General features: G+C 39.3%; 1 protein-coding gene across 1 annotated transcript in view; it reads left to right on the forward strand.

Moving 5' to 3' along the window:
- Positions 1–24,754, forward strand: part of lrp1bb (low density lipoprotein receptor-related protein 1Bb) — a gene marked incomplete at its 5' end in the record, with an annotated part of 288,348 nt that overhangs the window by 41,120 nt on the left and 222,474 nt on the right. Inside the window, 2 exons of the mRNA XM_042319665.1 lie at positions 21,980–22,099; positions 22,669–22,797. Of these exons, the coding sequence (XP_042175599.1) occupies positions 21,980–22,099; positions 22,669–22,797 (249 nt within the window). The remainder of the gene's footprint in view (positions 1–21,979; positions 22,100–22,668; positions 22,798–24,754) is intronic.

Here is a 24,754-nt window from a genome sequence, read left to right on the forward strand (position 1 = left end):
TGACCATCCCATGGTTATTTCCAAATACCCCGATTTACAATATATACGGTATACTGCCCAAACCTAGTCTTATACAGAATGTCTAAATTATGAGAGCCACTCTCACTTTGGAGACTCTTCACAACACGGCAAACTGCATATATTGTGTTTCAGTTCACCTCTTCTATAGGAATAAAACTCCTTTCATCATCTTGTGTAGACACCAAATAAGTGGGCCTAGAGGCTGTAAGTGATACAAATAACATACCTTTTTCTCTCCCTCCATTATTTTATAGAAACGATACATTTATTAATAGATAAATCCCCCCGTTACAGTGTAATGAAAAATCATGTCACACAAGTCTTCTCCCCTCCCTCTCTCTGCCTTTCAACAGCATTTCAATTATCTCACTTGATTAACTTTTCATTACTAACAATTCAAACAAACAAACAAACAGTGTCCTCCGGGGTGAGGGAGGCTGTGAAAAGAGACAACGTCCCCGTTACTCAAATGACTAGCCATGAATACAGTACAACTAATTTCCTCCCTCCTTCCTTTGCAACTTAAAAAATAGAAAATTGCCAACGAACCATCCTTATAGAAGCAACTATTAGCATATTTATTGAATTCATAGTTGTCTAATGAAATTGAATATATTTATAGAAAAAGGGGCAAATTGCTTACAAAATAAACTCAGTTTTATACTCTTACTATGACTTTATGGTAAAGTGTTGGCTTGTTTCATTCATAGAATTACAGTTCATATGACTATTTTGTAAGACAATGATTGGGGTTGTCACCAAGGGTTTATTTTATTTTGATTGCACTTTATATTACACTAGTTATCAGTAGTGGAGTGGTCCATGTAGGTAATCGACATGTCGTAAGTAATGAAATTCAGTTATTCCATTCAGTTAAACGTTTTGATGGGAAGTAATGATTTTGATCTGTCTAAAGCATTCCAAGACTTTTCAAAGTCAATGGTTGCATGATGTTTTTTTTACCTCAGCTGTTAAATCTTCTTGGTCAGCTCTGGAACCCATAATAAATAATTGTATGATAAATGATAGAAAATAGAGTGCCTGTCACGCCCTGGTCTAAGTATTTTGTGTTTTTCTTCATGTATTGGGTCAGGCCAGGGTGTGGCATGGGGTTTTTGTATTGTGGTGTGTTTTGTCTTGGGGTTTTGGTGTGTATGTATTGGGATTGTAGCTAGTGGGGTTATCTAGCAAAGTCTATGGCTGTCTGGAGTGGTTCTCAATCAGAGGCAGGTGTTTATCGTTGTCTCTGATTGGGAACCATATTTAGGCTCCCATATTCTTTGAGTTTGTCGTGGGTAATTGTCCTTAGTGTCGTTGTTCCAATCGCTTTATTTATTTACACAAGTATAGGCTGTTTCGGTTTTCGTTACGTTTTGTGTTTATTCGTGTTTCACGTTGTTCATTAAACATGGATCGCAATCTACACGCTGCATTTTGGTCCGACTATCCTTCACACCTAGAAAACCGTAACAGTGACTTCAGAAAGTAATCATATCCCTTGACTTATTCCACATTTTGTTCTGTTACAGCCTGAGTTCAAAATTGATTAAATATATGTTTTTTCTCACCCATCTACACACAATACTTCAATTGTATTGAAAATACAGAAATATCTGATTTACATAAGTATTAACACACCTGAGTCAATACTAATGTATAAACAACTCCATTGCCAGCAATTACAGCTGTGAGACGTCTTAGGCAATTCTCTAAGAGCTTTGTACACCTGGATTGTACAGTATTTGCTCATTATTCAAGCTCTGTCAAGTTGATTGTTGATCATTACTCAGGAACATTCAGTGTCATCTTGGTAAGCAACTCCATTGTAGATTTGGCCTTGTGTTATAGGTTATTGACTTCCCAAAAGATTAATTAATCTCCCAGTGTCTATTGGAAAGCAGACAGAACCAGGTTTTCTTCTAGGATTTGCCTGTGCTGTATTCCGTTTTTTTTATCCTAAAAAGTCCCTAGTCCTTGTCGATGACAACCATACCCATAACATGATGCAGCCACCACAATGCTTGAAAATATCAAGAGTGGTACTCAGTGATGTGTTTTGTTGGATTTGCCCCAAACATAACACATTGTATTCAGGACAAAAAGTGAATTTCTTTGCCACATTTTTTGCAGTTTTACTTAAGCACCTTGTTGCAAACATGATGCATGTTTTGGAGAAAAAAACTATTCTGTACAGGGTTCCTTCTTTTCACTCTGCCATTTAGGTTAATATTGTGGAGTAGCTACAATGTTGTTGATCCCTCCTCAGTTTTCTTATATCACAACCATTAACTCTGTAACTGTTTTAAAATCACCATTGGCCTCATTGTGAAATCCCTGAGCAGTTTCCTTCCTCTCCGGCATCTGAGTTAGGAAGGACACCTGTATCGTTGTAGTGTCTGGGAGTATTGATACACCTCAAAAGCCTAATTAATAACTTCACCATGCTCAAAGGGATATTCAGCGTCTGCTTTTTTAATCTACCAATTGGTGCCCTTCTTTGCGAAGCATTGAAAAACCTCCCTGGTCTTTGCAGTTGAATCTGTGCTAGATGTTACCGTGGAAACAGACTCAATGCTCCGGCATCCAGTCTTCAGTCAAAGTTTTAAAATTGCACCTCCTCTCGTCTCTCCTTATACCAGCTATTCGGTTATTTTATTTTCAAGAGAGTCTTTATCCATAATCGTTAATTACACGGTTATAAAAAAATCAGAGGCTTACTTACTTACTATAGATATTCAATATACTGCTTCGTGTTAGTGTAGATTTGATGCAATAACACATTTGAAGGCATATGATAAAGGAATAAGGCCAATAATGTTTATTTGACTGTAGATGTGGATTTGTATTCACACTGTAAGCTCACAAGATACCACATTTTAAGTCCCTACTCATTGACAGGTTTGGTTGTTACACAAGTTTCACTCTTGAATATTATTTTGTGTTTTGCTTGTTTAGCTGCATGCCAGGCACACACACGCACACGCGCACGCACACGCACACGCACATGCACACACACACATACTCACACCATATCAACAATGACAGGCTTTCACAATCAATATTTGATGCATCTCACTTTGTTGATTTGCAGTCTGGTGAGAAATTGTCAGTCATATCATTACTCTCGACAAATTGTGTTTTGAGGGAATAGCAACATTTAATATTAAAATTGAACATTGTTCCTGAGCTGTGGGATTACATGTCTTCAAACTAACATGTTCATGTATGGCTCAATTTTATAACTATTTACACAGTCTGGGTCTGGACAGTTCTATGTCACATCAAAGCTGACACACTTGAAGTGACTTGAATAACTTGAATACATTGAATACATTTTTAGATTCAATAAAACACATTGTTCTTCTCTTCTTTATACAATTTCCTAGTGTGTAGTTGAATAACTTGATCATTTTTAGATCACTTCAAGCAAGTGTAGTTATTTTCTTCTACAGACAATTGCATAGTGTGTTATCAAAATCTTGTCTGGCCATACCCATACCAGGGGAGAAAATGTACTCCAACTTTTGGTCCATTTGAATGTTTGACCCTCTTACTCTGCCTACCCACTTAGAGGACACCCACAGTAATTAGAGAGCAGGATGGGTTAGTGTTTTAATACGAGAACAGGGGAGATCGAATGCCATGCCGTGCTTATTAAAGCATCTCCAAGCTGGAAATGGCCCTGGCTTCTGTGTTGGGTCAGCATCTTAAATTGGTCAGACATTAATTGGAGACCTTGAGAGCTAACGGGAGGCTGGGTAAAGGAACAGAGGGGCTGGGTAAAGGGCCTGCCTTCCTGGAGACAAAGGCCACGCAGGTCCCATGAGGCTGGTCGGGGGTGGGGGGTGTTAGCCTGGTCTACCCCTTTTGCAGCTTTGTGGTGAAGCAATGCCAGCCATGTTTGTGTTGGCACAGGAACCAGTGCCACAGTGATCACTATGCAGGCCATGCCTGGCCATCTGTGTAGCCTCCTGTGGGGTTAACTCAAAGCCAGGTTAGCTCAGTCATTGTGTTTTCAGGTGAATGATGGCTATATCTGTGCATAGATAAATATAATTCAGAGGATTTTGAGTTACCATTTTGAGATCAGGATCTTATTACTGTATGTACCCTCACTCTTTCTAACTATTCCATAGAAACCAAATGTTTGTGCAACATTAGATATACCGTATAAGATGATAATGTTCATTTGAATTAACATGGAATTGATTTTACCTGCAGGATAGTCAATATGATGCACACTGATAACCATGATAACATGAGTTAAATACTGTATCTCCAATATAGATTCGTATGTGATGAATTACACATTTGACCAATGAATCTTGTTTCCATGGTTACCCTACATTTTAATACCTCTTAGATGTTTAGGGGACTTGCATGGTTCTGGTACAGGTTCCGACCAACATTTTCACTTACAAATCGATCTGTGGACACCATAGATCAAAATGGCTTGCATTGAGCAATTGTCCTGGTTCCCACTGACACTGTAGTATATTTTTTTGAGCCTGTGTGACGTAGAATGGGAAATCTGAACCCACTTGAAGCTGGGATGACCCTCCTACCATTTAATTCGCTCTTCCAACTGTCTATCAACTCCTGGCTGAACAATACATCACAGCCACTGACAAACGGCATGCCTACAATCCTTACAACATAGCGCAGCAGTAGAGAGTGGTTTCATCATAATAGTACATTCAGAGATCGATTTATAGACATTAATCGAATAGAATTCATAGATTTTAAACAAAACACACTTTCGATTTGTCATATGGACAAGATTAATATGAGATGAAAGGTGAGTTCCTAACGAGCTCAGGAAGCCAAGCTAGAGCTGTGTGACGTTCACAGCAGTGGGGGCAGATGTTTTGATCAAGAGAGACCTTTCTTGAACACTAATATACAAATATATACACTGAACAAAAATATAAATGCAACATGCAACAATTTCAAAGATTTTACTAATTTACAATTGATTATATTATAAGGAAATCAGTCATTTGAAATAAATTGATTAGACCCTAATCTGTGGCTTTCACATTTGTTGGTCACAAACACCTTTTAAAAAAACGACTCAGTGAAACATAAGATATTACCGCTTTTAATGTCCCGTTGGTAGGATAGTCTCGAGCGTAGATCATCGAGTTTGTTTTCCAGTGATTGCATGTTGGCCAATTGAACCGATGGCAGTGGCGATTTACTCACTTGCCTCTGAATCTTCACAAGGCACCCCGACCTTCTCCTTCTGTATCTCCGCCTTTTCTTCACACGAATGAAGGGGATTTGGGCATGGTCTCCGGAAGGCAGTATATCCTTCGCGCCAAACTCATTAAAGAAAAATCTTCATCCAGTTCGAGGTAAGTAATCTCTTTTCTGATGTCCAGAAGCTCTTTTCGGTCATAAGAGACTTAAGCAGCAACTTTATTCACAAAATAAGGTACAAACAATACAAAAAACAAACAAAATAGCACAGTTGTTTAGGAGCCCGTAAAACGGCAGCCATCCCCTCCGGCGCCATTATATCTTGGTGGACCAGTGGTGACAGTGAGGTTCATATGATGTTCAAGGTATAGGTCTTTTCATATGCAACGGCCTGCAACCACTGGCTTTCTGTCCAATTCCCACCCACTACCGCAAGAACTAACCCAGTTGCAATGTTATTTTAGATATATGTGGCCCAGCTCACATGCCTGCCATGGTCCCAGCAATTTTGCACCCTATAGGCAATATCAAAATGTGCAAAAATAACCGAAGAAATAGGTTAAATTACCAGAGATTCTCAGGTGGCCCATTATATTAGGCTATCTGTATTACTGGGCCATATCAGCCAATAGGCTAGAAGTAGTTTGAAGAGAGCAGAGTTGCACTTTCTCTTGAGCTACGTTTTATAGCCTACCTTTTAGGAGTTGGACGATTTTCTGATGGAGACAAATATGGGTGATCGATATTTATAGGCAATGTAGTAAATTATAGCCTAATCATATTTAGGAAGTACATTTCCTTGGAATGATAAATGCCACGTGCTTCTCCGCCCCCGCAGGCTGCACACTCTATTTAATTGAGACCACATGTGCACCTGATATCGCATGTATGGCTACTGAACTTGAAGCAGCGAGAATGATGAGTTTGGACACTTGCACTTTCTCTTGAGCTACGTTTTGCATATAGGATGTAGTCTATCTTTTAGGAGGCCGATTTGTAGGCAGAGAGAAATAAATGGGCAATCAATATTTATTGAAAATGGAAAGGCTCAACGCTCGCTCACAATGGTAGCCTATGCACGACTCACGACGGTTGAGCGCCCTACACTTATCTCCATTATCAAAATGTATTTGCAGACAGTGTATTAAACTATAGTCTAATCATATTCCAGTTAACTTGTTGAGTGTAGGGGACAGTATTTTGAGTTTTTGGATGAAAAATGTACCCATTTGAAACTGCCTATTTCTCAGGCCCAGAAACTAAAACATACATATAATTGTCAGATTAGGATAGAAAACACTATAAAGTTTCCAAAACTGTCAAAATATTGTCTGTGAGTATAACAGAACTGATATTGCAGGCAAAAACCTGAGGAAAATCAAACCAGGAAGTGGCTTCTATTTTGAAAGCTCCATGTTCCATAGCCTGCTTTCGCTTCATTTAAAGGGATATCAACCAGATTCCTTTTCCTATCGCTTCCTCAAGGTGTTAACCTCTTGACGCTAGGGGGCACTATTTTTATGTTTGGAAAAATAACGTTCCCAAAGTAAACAGCCTATTTCTCATGACCAGATGCTAGAATATGCATATAATTAATAATAATAACAGATTAGGATAGAAGACACTCTAAAGTTTCCAAAACTGTAAAAATATTGTCTGTGAGTATAACAGAACTGATATTGCAGGCGAAAGCCTGAGGATAATCCAATCAGGAAGTGCCTCTTATTTTGAAACCTCTGTGTTCCTATGCAGGCCTGTCCTCCATTTAAAGAGATATCAACCAGATTCCTTTTTCTGTGGCTTCCCTAAGGTGTCAACAGTCTTTGGACATAGATTCAGGCTTTTATTTTGAAAAATGAGCATGAAGGATCACATTGCGTAAGTGGAGAGGTGGGGGCTCTCAGAGTGAATTGGTGTGCAATTGAGTAAACCGGCCATTGTTCCTCCCGCTGTTATGGAAAAAGCTACACACTCGTTTGATATATTATGGAATATATACTTTAAAAACTGCCTGAGGAATGATTATAAAAAACGTTTGACATGTTTCTGTGGACATTATGAAGACTATTTGGAATTCCGTCTGCGTTGTCGTGACCGCTCTTTCCTGTGGATTTCTGAACATAACGCGAGAAACAAACGTCGGTATTTTAGGTATAAAAATAATCTTTATGGAACAAAAGGAACATTTGCTGTATAACTGGGAGCCTCATGAGTGAAAACATCCGAAGATCATCAAAGGTAAACGGTTAATTTGATTGCTTTTCTGATTTTCGTGACCAAGCTTCCTGATGCTAAGTGTACATAATGCTATGTTAGGCTATCGATAAACTTACACAAACGCTTGGATTGCTTTCGCTGTAAAGAATCATTTCAAAATCTGAGACGACAGGGTGATTCACAAAAGGCTAAGCTGTGTTTCAAAATATTGCACTTGTGATTTCATGAAAAATTAAATATGTTTATTAATTTTATTTGAATATGGCGCGCTGTAATTCAGCGGGTGTTGATGAAAATGATCCCGCTAACGGGATAGGGTGCGTCAAGAAATTTCCTTGTAAAGATAACTGGCACGTGACTCTCCACCCATATAGGCAGCCTACTCTATTTCATTGAGACCAAACATATAGGCTACTAGGCACACCCATTTACGTAGTGGAGGGTATACGCAGGTACCTGTATATGCCTTATACCCACACATTTTTCAGTGGGCATTGAATTCCCATGATACATATCAAAGTATTGTACTGGAGGTATTCTGGTAAATTTTAACTGGCTACAAAGTAGCCTCTGCCTACCTGGCAGAATTATATTATGAATATTTGCATCAATCCGTAGGCCATTTTTTAAAATGTAATTCCATTGAATGTGCTAGGCTACAGAAACACCACTAACCAAACAACAGTGCCAGGTTCCTGTTACCAATTAAAGGGTAACTACACAAAAAAATCTAAAAATCTAAACCTCAAAAGTGGTGTCCTGGTGTGGTTTAAGCATTGTTATGGACTTAAAACTACCAATGTTGTTGTTTTTCTATATATAAAAAAAAAAGTATGAGAGCAAAAACCTGCAAAGAAATGACTGTGAAAGACCAATATGGGATTTATCATTTAGGTCATTCAAAGTGTATATCCTGTTTCTCATAGTATTTTTCACACCTTTCCTTCGCAAGGTGAGCACACTTTATCTCCCATGCAGGGTTGTTTGTGGTTTTCCCCATAAATTGGGCTACTTTGAAAACTATGTTTCGGGGTAAATGTATTGGTCGCGGGTTGCGTATTTTTGGGCTACTTCTAAATTGCGCTGTGGCCGCCATGGCATTTCTCCCGCTCTCAAAAATATATAAATTTCACTGTGACCTGCTTCTGACTATCAGGCAGTGAGGCAGGCTGTTGCTGAGTGAGTGAGTGGTGGGGAGGGCCGGAGGGGTGTGTGTGTGTTGAGAGAGCACTGCAGCAGGCAGCTTAGTCCACTATTGGCTGATTCTCGTGAGTGAGAGGAGACAGAGCAGCACACGCATGTCGTGACAACCTTTTACCAGTTGTAGGTACGCTATTTAACTTGTCATTATGCATGAGTGGAAATTTGAAATTGAAGTTATGTAACTCCATCACATGCTTCTGTTATGGGGAAAATCCTCAACGAAACTGACATTAAATGTGGAGAATAATCAGTTGCGATTTTAGCACCTGGCTATCAGCGCAGCCTTGTCTGGCAGCTAAACAGTTAATTCAGCCTCATTTCCTGCCTTTTTAAAAAACATCACTAAGAAGGCTGACTTGTTTAAAGAAATGTGGTTTCTACTGACAATTGAGATGTACAAATTTGGCATACGTGAATGACGAGTGGATAAGATGCAATCAGTAATTTTGATTAAGACATTAATGAGCGAGCTAGGATGGACGTAGTCAAAATAACTATTTGTTCAGCACTTTTGAAATGTACAGTGACACAATTCAGAATATGGGTCGTTCTTACAATATTCTCCCTGTACACCAAATCAGAACTGTAGGAAAAATTAAGCTGGAATATATGCAGACAATGAAAGCATCACCAAGTCAGAACAGTAGGCTAAGTTATGAGTGGGAAAGGGACCACATTTTTAGGGTGAGGCACATGGGCTACTAACAGCTTACTACACACCATACATTTAATATTACTTTCTTTCTTTTCTACGGTATAGATATCTCCCTGGCATATTACATTATTTATGCAGCAGCATACAAGACCGTTTTGGACGCACCTTGTTGTGCTCTGCTCACTTGAAAAGGAAGGTGGTGCGGCGATCCTTCTTGTGGGAAAATTGTGTCATCAAACGTTGTCATCAAAGTCTGGCATTCTCTGGATTTATGGTGCTTTCAAGACAACTGGGAACTCAGGGAAAAAAACAAAGTCGATTCATGACGTCAGTGATCTTCAAGTCGGAGCTCTAGAAAGAGGCTGAGTTCCTGACTTGGAATTCTGAGTTGGATGACCATTCAAAATGTGTTTTTACCAGTCAGAGCTAGTTTTCTTTGGCGTTCCTGGTTGTCTTGAACTCACTAAAGTCTGAGATTTCCCAGTTCCGAGTTTCGAGTTGTTTTGTTATTTTTGTTTTTAAATTTTAATACATTTGCAAAATATCTAAAAACCTGTTTTCACTTTGTCATTATGGGGTATTGTGTGTAGATTGATGATTTAATCCATGTTAGAATAAGGCTGTAACATAACAAAATTTGGAAAAGGGGAAAGCGTCTGAATACTTTCAGAATGCACTGTATGGCAGCACCCAAGGGGCTTGAATTTTCGAGCTCTCCCCATAGATTATGTGGTAACTTAGTGTCCCTATGAGTGACAGAACACTGAGTCAATCACGCTGCAAATAGAGAACCTTACCAACCCCTATGCTATATTTTCTGTTGGCTGCCCCACCACCATAAAAAGCATGGATGTAGGCTGAAACACCTGCATTTTGGAGCTGCCTTACTCAAGATAGCAGAAAAGAGACCATGTTTGTATGTGTGGGGGAATTTATAAAGAAGATAGAGACTGTAGATTCTTCAAACATCAACTTAAGATGTGCAAAAATGAAGCAATCAATTATTACCAAGAATGGTTCAGAGTTGAATGCTTAACAAACATAGTCAGGTATCTGTTTTCATAGAAAATTACAACAGTGGCAGAACATTGTGTAGAAGGCGATTGGTTTCTCTGTGCAGATTAAGACAACCATATAACTGTTTTTTTTTGTCACAGTTCACACTAAAATGTTCCATTCCTGCAAGGTTCCATACAGCTGCCTTCCTGCTAGTAAACCCATGGGATGTCTCACATGCTAGGGTCACACCTAAACAGATCTTAGCTATATGCCCAGTCTTATGACTAAGTCATACAAAGACAAGTTTTGATCGGGTTAGAAAAAACACTAGCATATAACAAGAGACTATTCTTGAAGCAGTTAAACAGGGGTTAGCATGAGTCATTATGTAATTTTCCAATGCATTTCCTCCCTTTTGAGACTAAGTCTCAACCTAATAGAAAAATACTTACAAGCATTTTCACAAAAAACATTAACATGAGGGAGAATTGAAGACTGTCTTACACTTAGTACATTACAATTGTAAATGACTTCTGTTCTCATTAAGTTTCAAACCTTCACATAGTGCAATTAGTTCTCAGAAGGGGGCAAGGACATATTCGTTAAACATCAGTACAGTGGTTCCTCCTTTAAAGGTTGCGAGCTTACACCGCGGGACTTAGAGCTACCCAGCATCACGGCTTCATTGCTCCAGACCACCACAAGGAGGAGATAGAGCACTCATTATGCATTTGTGTCCTAAGGTTTTTATATGACCAATCATATCGAGTGGTTCCAATGATGAATTTGAGGCAGGCCACCCATCCCTGGTGACTTCAGCAAAGATGGCTGTCATAAAGTTAATTTACAAAAAACACTATTTATCAACTTTTTTTTCAGCCATATCCAATACCAGGTGTATCAAACCCATTAATTATAGCAAGCAGGGAGCAGGTTTCAAACCCTCAACATTCTAGCCCGGTGTCCAGCACGCTATCGACTCTGCCCAGTGATACACCTGAGCTAGGTGTATCACTGATTTACAGAAATATTGGAACAAAGTTGTCTAATGAAGGCAAACAATTTAGAATCCTCCAATTCTATAGCCTACTCCTGACCATCATGCTGTACAGCACCATATTTTCCATTCCATCCTAACGGAAACCCTAAGAGTTTTGTTTTTCATTTTTCTCTGAATAGAAACACCATAAAAGAATCAAATGAATTAAGCCAAATTTCTTAAAATCAATCCTATATACTATGTTATTCCAAAAAAGGTTTTAAATTCTCTGGTATTGCCAATACGGAATACTATCAAATGCTTCTCAAAGCTGCTCTCTAGTGGTCAAACTAGCAATAACTTGCAGTAACAGAAAATGTGACAGAATGAGTGTGCCACAGAATGCTGCGATAGCAAGCAAGATGTGCCACAGTATTTTGCAACTTTTTAAGGAGGAACCATTGTACATACGTCATCACCAAACACAAGTTATAATAAGCATTATTGCAAAAAAAGATAACTAAGCCATAAATCAACCAATTAAATATTTTAGCTCCCATAACACCAAACAATGACTGAACCCATCCAAATGGATTCCAATCATTGACTGGTTGGTTTTCATTTGCGAGATCACAGCTGAGCTCTTTCAGATGTACCACTACCATAGTTAAGTTACCCTCACCCAGGGGTATGAATGTACAGCAATGGTAACCTATCATTTGGCACACTCTTATGCAAAAATGTTGTCCCAAACACATGCCCTTTATGTATTTAATCTCCGGCAACAAATACATTTTCACATAAATCATTCTATCTATCCCATAACATGTTAGCCACTACTGCTAGTCCATTTACATAGTTATAAAAATACTAAAACACGCTCAAGTCAATTGTACTGTATCATCCAAAAAACCATATGTATTGATGCGCTTTAACATTAGAATTATGATAACATGGCAAAACAAACCCCCTACTCGCAATGTTATACAACCCAAATTTGGAATGCCAGTCTTCAATGCTCCACGTTGAGTCTATCACTCAAATGCAAGACCCTCAACTTAGCACACATCAACACGATTAAAATGCACATTAACTATCACTTGTGGTAATGACAGATTGGTATCAAAATGTATTCTTAGTCTAAATTACTATAAATGTTGCAGTTTGCAGGCCTCCACAATCAACCTGATACCACAAATAAACAATTTTGGATAAGCATGAATCAATTATGGGCACAGTTGACCACTCCCTCCCTATCGGCACTCATCCTTCTGGTGTCTTCATGTTCTTCTTCAGATAGTGTTTCAGTTCGTCCTCTCAATGGCACATGTTCAAAGTGGATGGCCCTTGATAATGTCTCTCACCTGAGCCGCCACTGTCCTTTACAGTCCATTATGTCTTGTCCATTTTCCTACCAGTACACCAGCAGCATGAAATCAGTTTTAATGGGATCTCTCTCCATGCTCACTCCAAGTGGATTCATGTCCCACTCCTGAGAGAAAAGGCATGAGAGAAAATGCAGTTGATAACTTTGGCTGGATGCTATGCACAGGTTGCTGGCTCGGACTCAGGTCTCACGGTAGAAGTGATGCAGGACCATACTGAACGCCATTTTTGCCTTTGCTTCAGCCGGTTGGGGAGGTTGAGGTTCACACTGTTCTTGGTCAAATGATCCCTTTCATGCATCTAGATACCATCTTTGGTCACCTTCGCCATAACCTTGAGAGAGGATAGAGCAGAACAACAGTATGTTTAGGGCATTTCTGATTCAGGAAATCCATACAAATAATTCACTGTATGACAACGTATTACTTCTAGCAATATTCTTAATACACATTTCTAAAACAAATGTCGAAGAGAAGAAGAATACATAGTTTAAAATGTTTTTTCCTAATTGGCTTATACTCCCCTATCATCTTGGTGATCTCACTGTAAAGTTACAGGGTCCTAATCCTTAGGGAGACATCCCGGCCATACAGCAGATTTGATGAGATGTGTTATCGAAGCAAGACAACAACAAACAAACAACACAACAACAGCAATACACTTCTTCATATAAAACTAGAGGTGGGGAAAACAATAAACATATTACTCGAGGTGGGAAAAACTTCAATCCATTTGGAGTAACTGTCAACTATTACCAACATGTCTTTTTCCCTTTTAGAGGCAGGCATGTGAAAAAATCCAATTGCATATTTACCAAAAGGCCCCAGGGGACCAGTAATTAAAACCACAACACTGCATGTCAAAATTTTTTAACGAATTAGAATAACAAACCAAATAGTTTACTAAAGTGGTGATGTCTGGCATATGAGTTTCTTCGTCTTTTTATACCAATAACAAATTCACAACATACTGTATCAACACAGAAGCCCCAATGTACACCCTTTAGCGATTTTTTAAATGCGGTGTGATACAAAGTTGGACTATTTGTAAACATCATTCGTGCTCTCTCCCATATATACTGCCAATTGTAATATGTTACCTTTTAAAATCCACTGTCTTTGATTATCTAAAGAATTATACAACCCCAAAATCGTCTCCACTTCCGTCACCATGTAACATTATCCGGGTATTGTTACTGGTCCTATGTTCAAAGACATGGGAGGTAGTCATAACATGGGATAGCATGACTAATTATGTAATTTGCCACGACATATGCCGCTTTATTAACTCAATTATTACGATTTTTGCAAATTGATATGTGACACACATTAATGCCAAAATAACATGCAAAACAGGCAACATTATGTATGTTTTTTCAATTTTTATTAGCTAAACAGGTGGGGCCCAAAACATGTGGAGCAGAGGCCCTGAATGACAGGTCGCCACTGAGAGTATTATACATTTGCATCTGTTGGCCATCAAGTTGCCCTTGCAGTCTACCATTTGATACAATAAATATAGCTTGCAAACATATTTAATAAATAGCATATAACTTCAGTGTATTGTGGTTGTAACCTTGTGTTATTATGCAATTATTAATTGCCATGTTTAGTTAATTCAATTGGAAGTCATCTAAGCTCAATTGCAATTGTCGATCAGTTGTTAGAACGCATTAGATTGACAGTAACCGTCAGTCAGATTAGGTTACAGGTTTAAAAAAAGTCTGGCTGATGTTGACAAGCATATTCAATTCATACTATAGTTACAAGATATGTCGATATTCCTTCTTAATTGGCTGGATAACATTATGGAAAACATTTTTATTGTATAAGGTAACTCCTTACTGTAAAAAAACAACAACAATTTGGGCTAGTTTTCAGGTCTTTTGGGCAGGCTTTGAATGGTCATTGGGCTACAAATTTGAACTATAACAGGTATCACATGCCCAATAGAGAGAGGGGTAGGCTACTTAACTTGAAGCAGTGAATTCTGAGTGTTTGAATAATGTGACAAAGATGCGCTTTTATTAAAATAGGTAGGCCTAAGGTAATGCATACAAATCAGAAAGATGATGTTTCCAAATAATCTGCAGGACAACAAAAGCTGTCTGTCTGACTTTGAATGCCCGCTCCCAACCGCAGCATGAAAAAATGCTGACTATGCCGCAATGATTTCTGTCAGGACGCAGGTCCCACGGGCATCCCACGGGAATGCAGCCCTCTAATTCAAGGTCCTAATAAGTGCCATCGTGCAGAAATAGCAAAGAAAATACCTTTTGATGAGCTAGCTAAATTAGCTATCAAGGTATACCAGTTATCAAAGAGGATGCTAGCTAGCTTTGGATGCTTGGCAGGACCAGTGTTGTCAAAGATGGAAGACCGTCTCTGGTGTTGTCAACATTACAACCAGAATGGACTGTCCTATGGGACGCAAAAATGCTTGCCCATACACAGATGCAGCTTTCATGCCATGATATTTTATTAGCTGTAGTTAATAACAGTCAGTACACATACATTCACATAGCTATGAGCGAGCATGTGGAAGCTGTAAAGTAGCTAGCTAGATGTGTCATCATCTCCATTATCTTGCTATCGCATAAAAAAAGCATACGACAATATTTCTCAATACATTGCATATTAGTTCACAATTTCTCTGACATTTTGCTCGTAGTTCCTGCACAGCAAAGAAGTGGGGACAGTTTTCAGGGACCTACCAGATCAGAACAGCAAGGGGAGATAAAAATAATGGTTAGGGAGAAAATAACCATATGGCCACAAGGCGTCATCGTATTCCCACAGATCAAATTGATTTCAACAGTAGGCTACAGTAGGCTACTTTTAAAAATTTAATTTAATTTAACTAGGAAATCAGTTGAGAACAAATTCTTATTTACATTGATGGCCTACCCCAGTCAAACCCGGACGACGCTGGGAAAATTGTGCACCGCCCTATGGGACTCCCAATCACAGCCGGATGTGATACAGCCTGGATTTAAACCAGGGACTGTAGTGATGCCTCTTGCACTGAGATGCAGTGCCTTAGAACACTGCGCCACTTGGGAGCCCAGAGTCCACTAGCTTACTGCTCTGGTGTAAAATGTCACTATTGCATATACTTTGTGTATTAACATATCTGGGACATTTTAGAGAACAAATTAACTGTTAGACATCTATACATCTATGTATGTTCTCTGTTAACTGATTTGACAACTGATTTGCATTTCTGGGGTGAGGTGGGGCTAACTAAATGAGAAATAGCAATCCAGGATAAATCAAAGTACAGCATAATTTGTGATATCAAATGCTTTCTTACACTTTAAGATGGGGGATGCAACCAAGCTCACAAACCATTAATGAAGACACATGATCTGAAGTACATAAGCCCCTACGTTCTGAGTGTAATGAATAAAAATGATTATAGAAAATAGATTGAATGGGCTTGTCATTCACAAAAAGTACTGATGAAAAATCAAGTGCATTTGATCTAAATATGGGTATACGAGGACACCTAGTGGTCACCAGGTTTTTCATCCTCGGTCACGAGCTATCATAAATGTACAATCCCAGAGAGGCAGTCCGTTCTGCATGTCTTCTTGAATTCGATACAATGTGTTGTCATGCATCTGAGCATGAAAAATGGTAAATGCCATAGCTGTCCAACTTAGCTAGCTCATCAAGCAGTATTTTTTCTTTGTTATTTCTGCTAGGGCTGACCCCATTAAGTAGAGTGGTCGATTGTTTGGTCGATAGGCTGTTGGTCGACCGAGATTTATTTTGTTGAGCAGTAGCAAAAAAACAAATTGATGTATAATATCATGGTGTACAAGACACCTGTCTGATTCGCACCTGTCTGAGTGGACTGATGCATTGTGGAGGCCATGGGGATGGCACAGTCCATCAGTCAAATACAGTCTATAAGAGCAATGGTGAAAAACAAATACAAATTTTATTATTTTAGAAGAAATACACTTTCTCCCGCGTTGGATAGTGGTCGCAGTCCAAGGTTCAGAAAGACATCAGTGAGCTGTTGAATTGGAAACTAAGATGGCATAGCAGTTGGTCGTCTGTTTCTTGTCCCGTCCATATCTCAATTTCCATCTACGGACAGAAATACTCTCCTGCAACCCGCCTCACCCAATGTGGTACGGATCTGCTATTTTTTAAACTTTAGAACTGGAACCTCCATTAGCAGCTAGCCAGCTAACTAGCTACTAGCTAGTAGTCTGTTAACCACTGATAGCGGTCATCACCGTTAACTCAGACATCAGTCAGCCTACAAGACAGTACTGTGCATCGACTCTGTTCGTATAGGCAGACTCAATAGCCTTGGCTTCTCAAATGACTGCCTTGCCTGTTTCACCAACTACTTCTCAGATAGAGTTCAGTGTGTCAAATCGAAGGGCCTGTTGTCCGGACTTCTGGCAGTCTCTATAGGGGTGCCACAGGGTTCAATTCTCTGCTCAACGCTTTTCTATGTATATATCAATGATGTCACTCTTGCTGCTGGTTATTCTCTGATCCACCTCTACGCAGATGACACCATTCTGTATACAACTGGCCCTTCCTTGGACACTGTGCTAACAAACCTTCAAACAAGCTTGAATGCCATGTAACACTCCTTCCGAGGCCTCCAACTGTTTTTAAATGCTAGTAAAACTAAATGCATGCTCTTCAACCGATTGCTGCCCACACCCCCCCGCCCCTCTAGCATCACTACTCTGGACGGTTCTGACTTAGAATATGTGGACAACTAAAAATACCTAGGTGTCTGGTTAGACTGTAAACTCTCCTTCCAAACTCACATTAAGCATCTCCAATCCAAAATTAAATCTAGAATCGGCTTCATATTTCGCAACAAAGCCTCCTTCACTCATGCTCCCAAATATACCCTCGTAAAACTGACTATCCTACCGATCCTTGACTTCGGCGATGTCATTTACAAAATAGCCTCCAACACTCTACTCAGCAAACTGGATGTAGTCTATCACAGTGCCATCCGTTTTGTTACCAAAGCCCCATATACTACCCACCACTGCGACCTGTATGCTCTCATTGGCTGGCCCTCACTACATATTTGTCGCCAAACCCACTGACTTCAGGTCATCTATAAGTCTATGCTAGGAAAAGCCCCGCCTTATCTCAGCTCACTGGTCACCAAAGCAACACCCACCTGTAGCACGCGCTTCAGCAGGTATATTTCCCTGGTCTTTCCCAAAGCCAACACTTCCTTTGGCTGCCTTTTCTTCCAGTTCTCTGCTGCCAATGACTGGAACGAATTGCAAAAATCACTGAAGCTGGAGTCTTATATCTCCCTCTCTAACTTTAAGCACCAGCTGTCAGAGCAGCTTACCGATCACTGTACCTTTACATAGCCAATCTGTAAATAGCACACCCGACTACCTCATCCACATATTGTAACTTATCCTATTTTTGCACCCCAGTATCTCTACTTGCACATCATCATCTGCATCATCTGCAAATGATGGATTTCGGTAACATAACTCTTCAGTCAGAAATGTCTTTAATTATGTTGCAGTATCAGCAACACGGACAGCGCGATAAACACTTTGATGTTCTGTGGTGGTCATTGCAGCAGGTAGGAGAGAGACACAATGGGTGCTAGTCACACAGTCACTCGCTGTCTTTTTTTTAACACAGTACAGCAATTCTGAGCCCGGTCCGGCACAATCAAATCATTTGCTGGTCGGACTCCCTCTAGTAATTCTTTATTTAATCAAGCAGTATGCTTAAAGCATCAGACAAGCTCAGTGAATATAGTTGATTTGATTAAAGCACATAGAATGTGTCAATATATGGAAAAATACACGTTTTAAATCAATTGGTCGAAGGAACAGACAGCTCTTGGTCGACTAAGATTTTTGCACAATGACACTCATTAAAGCACTGAATCTCATAGGGACCTGACTGTCACCACTGTTCTAGCTAGCCACGTAGCCAGCAGGTTTGCATTGAACTAGAGCTAGCTAGGCTGGCAAGCTAGGTAGCTAACCCTAGCAACGCAAGCTGATTATCATGTAGCAGCCTAAGCTCACAATAAAAAATATTTTGCATATTCAAAGTGGTAGGCATGTTGTGTAAATCAAATGATACAAACCCCCTAAAAAATCTATTTTAATTCCAGGTTGTAAGGCAACAAAATAGGAAAAATGCCAAAAGGGGTGAATACTTTCGCAAGCCACTGTATCTAAAGATGTTAGCTCTCTCATAGTCTGCTTAATAAGAGAGGGTGTTGACACCATATACAATTTCTGAAAATGTTCTCCAAGATAACACCTAAAAGCATGTCTTTTGAGTTGGCCAACTACATAGTCTATCTATACACTTTGTATCTCTGTATCTGCTCTTCTACAGTAGTTCGTCCCTGATGCATAAGTGGCATTGAGAAACATGCTCTATTTTCCAAAGATTTTACCTGGTACTTAGTGAACAAACTTCCAGTTAGACATTAAACATCTCTAGAGGTGATTAGAGGAGACTGACACAATCAGAATATATAAAACCATATGTAGGGCATTATGACTAAAGGCTTTATGAATGCTAGTATCACAATTCTAAGTAAGGTGTTACCCATGGTTTTGCTGTTTCTTTAGCCACAGAGAAGAAGGCAGGCATCACTTTCTACCTAGCTTTGTCTGCTATTAGATATGCAGATTATCTTTGGTTTGGATATCTTTAGGCCCAGCGTCTAGTCGTTTTGCATGTTCTCTTCCAAACAGAACAGGAAAGCATGCCAGTTATCATGTCATGAAAGATAAAGTCTTACTGAGTCTTACTAGATGAAAGGATCAAAATAGACAATAGGAGAGGGGGGCATTTAGAGAGTACGCGCCACAAAATACATAGACAAAATGGTGCATTTGAGCTATTTCAATAAAGTATGTCTTTCAGTTGTTACCAAAATTATATTGTCTGTGTATCATACAGCTCTTGCCAGTAAAATATTATTTATTTAGACAGTTAATTACCTTACTGTGTGTGTGTGTGTGTGTGTGTGTGTGTGTGTGTGTGTGTGTGTGTGTGTGTGTGTGTGTGTGTGTGTGTGTGTGTGTGTGTGTGTGTGTGTGTGTGTGTGTGTGTGTGTGTGTGTGTGCGCGTGTGTGTGCGCATTTGTGTGCTGTGCGCATTTGTGTGCTGTGGGTGCATACTTGTTTGAATGTGTGTGTGTGTGTGTGTTTTGCTGTGTTTATATTTTCGTGTACAGTATTGTATTGCATTGGCATTCATACAGGATGATTTCAAAGATGCCTTCAGAATTAAATAATCCAACTGAGATGTCTTTATCATTACCAGTTAATGTACTGGTTTCCAACAGCCACACAGACAGCTTGTCTATTGCACCTGCCATCTCACCACCCGACCAATACATCTTCATGTGTCAGCAAGCTAACAGGAAAGACACCTCTATAAATTCCTATTTTAAAACTGTCATCTTCCTCAGAATTGATGCATTTTAATTCCTAAACACAACACCAATATCCTCCACACAGATAGTAATGTTCTGAGACTTTGATTATTGGCTGAGCTCACTGATGTCTTGATGTCTAAGTATATGTTGTCAGGAGTTTGCTTGGTTCTGCCGAGACGTTCCCAGATTGTTTTAAATGCTCTGTTGTTGAAAATAGAAGAAAACAAGTCAAATCAATGAGTAGCCTGAACAGCCTTTATCCTAAGGTTTTCTATTTGACAGTAATTAATGCTCGGCGATAGCAAATCTATCTTTTCAGCAATTAAAACTTTCCCTGTTTTTTAAGCTTATTATTTTCTATCTGTCACTTATTCCATTGAACATCTATCAAGTCTTAAATTGCCGGTCTTTTGTTCCGGTCTGTACAGAGAATGGTGTTACACAAAGAACATCAGAACAATAAAATGAATGCTAGCTAGGGACATAAGAAGTTGGCCCTCTCAGAACTGCTATCAGTCATTTTATATTCCATGTAGACAAGTGTTTCAAAATGAAACACTAATGTGTTCAACAAAGTCATTTTAGAATGCTTTGCTTGCGATAGACTAGTGTGCACAGAGAAACACGAGATTGAACTTCACTCAACTTCGTAGAGTTTCCCCATTAGTTAACACTATCAATGTTTCCCTTTACTGTGGGAATTGAGATTGAATCAACACAATATTAGTGACTTCCAATGCAACATACTGAAACAAAACGAATATGTAAGAGATTTTGTTGTAAGCAGAATGCATCGGAGTAGGATTCTATTGCATTGACAGGCACGACTCAGGCCGTACTCTACACAGACCAGTGCCCCATAACCAATCAGAGCTACAGTAGACCTATATGCAAATAGACCATTGCCATATATCGATACGTGCCATTCACTTTGAACTGGACTGTTTTTACGGCATGAGATGTTGTGTGTAGATGTGCTTGTTTTGAGATTGAAAGTGAGAGCGACATGTAGCGACGTGTGCACATTTGTATATTTGTTCATATCCTTTGCTAGTTAGTGAGTTATTAGCCCAGTTATAGATAATTTGTAGTCAGTAATGGGAGGGTTATTGCTTCCTACAAGAGCACAAAACGTGTGCATTTTCTAGACATCTTTGAAAACCGAGTTCGGCAAAGAGATATTTTGTGAGAGGCAGTGTTGTATTTTGCGACAGGCTTGAAATATAGGCAGGCGTTCATCATTTTGAGTCTTCATGAGAAAGATTCAGTGTCTTTAATTTTTTGGCTGCTTTGAATGTTTCATTGTGTTGTGTATTAAAGAGTCTTTACAAGATATGGAGGCTAAGAAAGTTTCTGTAATGCTTTAAAAATGGCTTTTACAAAAAAATGATTGACTGTCATCCACTGTCATCCTTGACAACTGAAATGAACTTAGGGTACTCTGCTTCAATAATACTTTAGACCAGTTCTGTGCAGCAAAATACTTAAATAATACTTTAGCCTGATTGTGTGCAGCACAGTATGCCGATTTAAGTCTGCAAATGGAAAGTACTGTACAGAGAGCCGTTTTTTATCCTCTAGTAATTTCCATAATGTTTCTAAGATTCTAAGTCTCTGTAGAGAGCACATCTACTTCTGTCATTTAAATGTTGAGTTAGCAGCTACATGAGAGGCTGTCTTCCCACACATTTTGTATTTCTGTGTGGCATTTCCCAGATACTGACTGTACTGTTGCGCAACACCTAATGATCCCTGCCGTGAGCTCAGGACTGTCAAACTCCTCCACTGATGGGAAAAGAAGGGCTTTGAGGAGCAAGAAGAAAATCAAAAAGCAATTTACATGTGTTCCCTCCTCTCTCTCTCTCTCTCTCTCTTGCTCTCTCTCTCCACAGAGCTGCTGTCAGCTTGCCATGAGCTGCGTTGCCGCTATGGCTGCGTCATGACGAGAAACGGAACCTTCTGTTTCTGCGCTGACGGCTTTGAGGTCAGTGAGGATGGGACAAGCTGCAGAGGTAAGCATCGTTAATGCTGTCGGGCGAGTTGCATCTCTCCTCTATCTCCTTTTTCCCTCTCTCTATCTCCTCTCCTCTCTCCTTCACCCTAGGCCAAACTTCTCAAATTAACTGAATAGGCAGGAGGCCTGTAGGAAATTAGGACCATCTGTCTGGAGGCAGGGTTGTTCTCCCCTGACCCCGTCAGTAGCAGCCCAGTCCAGTCTGACAGCTGTTGGGACATACTGTGACATGAGACTTCTATCAGAGGTCAGGGGTTAGAGGGATCTCTGGTGGGTTTTAGATTCAGTTCTGTATCCAAGGTATGGTTCAAATTATGTACAATAACTCTGCTTCACAACATACAGTACAGTACAGTATAGTATAGTACAGTAAATGCATAACAGTTCACCACAGTAAAGCACCATGATTTTATTCACACTACAGGATCCGATGACTTTCCAACACTTGGTTGTGTGGTAGTCATTTCTAAGGTGATACAGTGAGGGCCACATTAAGTATGCTTTATGTATTTGGGTCATGTTTGAGCAAACCTAATTTGTTACAAATGGCTCCCCCTCTCTCCCCAGATCATGATGAATGTGCTGTGTACGGAGCATGTAGCCAAACCTGCTTGAACACCTACGGGTCATATAGATGCAGCTGTACAGAGGGATACATCTTACAGAATGACAGAACGTCCTGCACAGCCAAACAAGGTGAGAATAACAACACTGTATTATAAAACAACATCATCTGCATATATGCCATATAGTCTTTATTTCTATTAATAACTTAGAAGATAGAAGGTACAATTTTCTATGTTCAACCATCCTGGGGGCTTGGGTATAGGAATAGGACTAATTCCTCTTAACCTTGTTTTTCAGTGTTGGGTAGCTTCAGTATAGGAAAGATGAATTTGTTCCACCATTGACCACATCTATCTTCCACCAGGGAATGGGAATGCAGTAGTAGATATGGTCAGGTTAGGATAATGAGGGAATGAATGATCTCGAGGTTTTAACTGGGAGCCATCTCAACACCCAGGGAGTGTTTTATGGTGAGACAATACCTGGCGTTGCCTTGATTTACGTTATGGTCCGATAGCTGAAAAAATAACTCACTTCATTTGTTTGGTATAATACAATATGCAGTAGTGTTCCAGTCTACACAGACAAACATTTAGCCTTGTGCCATATACGTTTTTTCTGTATTGGCCATCGTAATGTATGATACATTTTTAGGATGTGATGATGAATCATACTCCACTGTGTGAAAGTAGCCTGAAGCAAAGCAGCACACCTAGCTGGGGAGAGTCACACTGTTGCAGCTTTTAATCAATGTGACTGGTTTCCTACCAGGAATAAACTGAATATGATTACCCATAAACTTAACTGAACCCAATGCTCACACACATTAATATTAATTTAGCGGAGAAAGATTGCAGTACAGGGTTAACTATGGGGTTACCGTTAGTTGTAAAAGCTCATGAATATAAATGTCAGGAGCATATTCTCTCAGAGGCCATGAGATGGTGAAATGGTAGAGGATAAAAAACACATTAATGCAGGGTTCCCCAATTGGTGGCCCACGATTTTTGGTTGGCCCCCCAAGTTTTCTGAGCAGATAATAAACATGCATATTTAAAAATATAAAAACTAAAAACACCAGGAAATCAGCTCCAAGTGATTTTAATTTTGGAAATATTTTCCCAAGTGTTCACACGCATAATAGAGACTTGATCGTATACAAATGTAAGCAAGGTTTGAAATGATTATGTTTTAGTCAAATATATCTGTTTGGCCTGCTTTTGGTCAATTTGCAGTCTGCAAATTATTTGTAATTATGTTCTGGCCCCCCAAACATCCACTCAAGAAAGAATTGGCCTGCGGCTGAATCTAGATGATCTCTGCATTAATATCTAATTATAGTTTTTTTAAATATACCGCAGAAACAATTTTTTTCTTCTTCCACATTTGAATCAATAATTTTTCATCAGGATGTTAAAAGGTTATGATTATATATGTTGTGTCTTTGGCTATGCCAGATTAAGTGATATGACATGCTATTCTATAAAATCCTTTCTCTGTAATTAATATTACCTGATTGAGCTAATCAGGTAAATGTAATTAACTAGAAAGTCGGGGCATCACAAAATAATATTCATAGAGCTGTTATCTTCCGAATACACTCTTAAAGACCTAGTAATATTTTTAATCAATAGCAGTCAATATTAATCGTCACCTTATTTCAGTCTCATCTGAAAGTTGTAAATTCTTGGTTATATTCACGAACCCTGGCTAACAAGTTGAATCAGCAACACAAAATTGGGTTCAATTATTTATTTACTAAATACCTAACTAATCACACAGAATTACATATACCCAGAATGAATCATACCTTGATTACAAATTATGTCATAAAGGAAAATGTCCCTAGCGGACGGAACAGATATGACAGCTGGTTACACAAAGAAAGGGGGGCTGGGTTTGAGTGAAAGAGCGGAAAGACTGAAGAACAAAAGGAAAAGCGATGTCTCTATTGGGCCGTAGGCAGCTACTCTATAGTAAATTCAGCATCTTATGCATTCTAAATTACCGCCCATTTGGAAAAGGAAAATGCAATAAATATTTACTCTGAGCTGCGCTTCGGTAGGTTGGTCGTAGATGCTGGTCA

The sequence above is a fragment of the Oncorhynchus tshawytscha genome, linkage group LG03 (assembly GCF_018296145.1).
Source record: "Oncorhynchus tshawytscha isolate Ot180627B linkage group LG03, Otsh_v2.0, whole genome shotgun sequence".
In the NCBI taxonomy this organism is placed as follows: domain Eukaryota; kingdom Metazoa; phylum Chordata; class Actinopteri; order Salmoniformes; family Salmonidae; genus Oncorhynchus; species Oncorhynchus tshawytscha.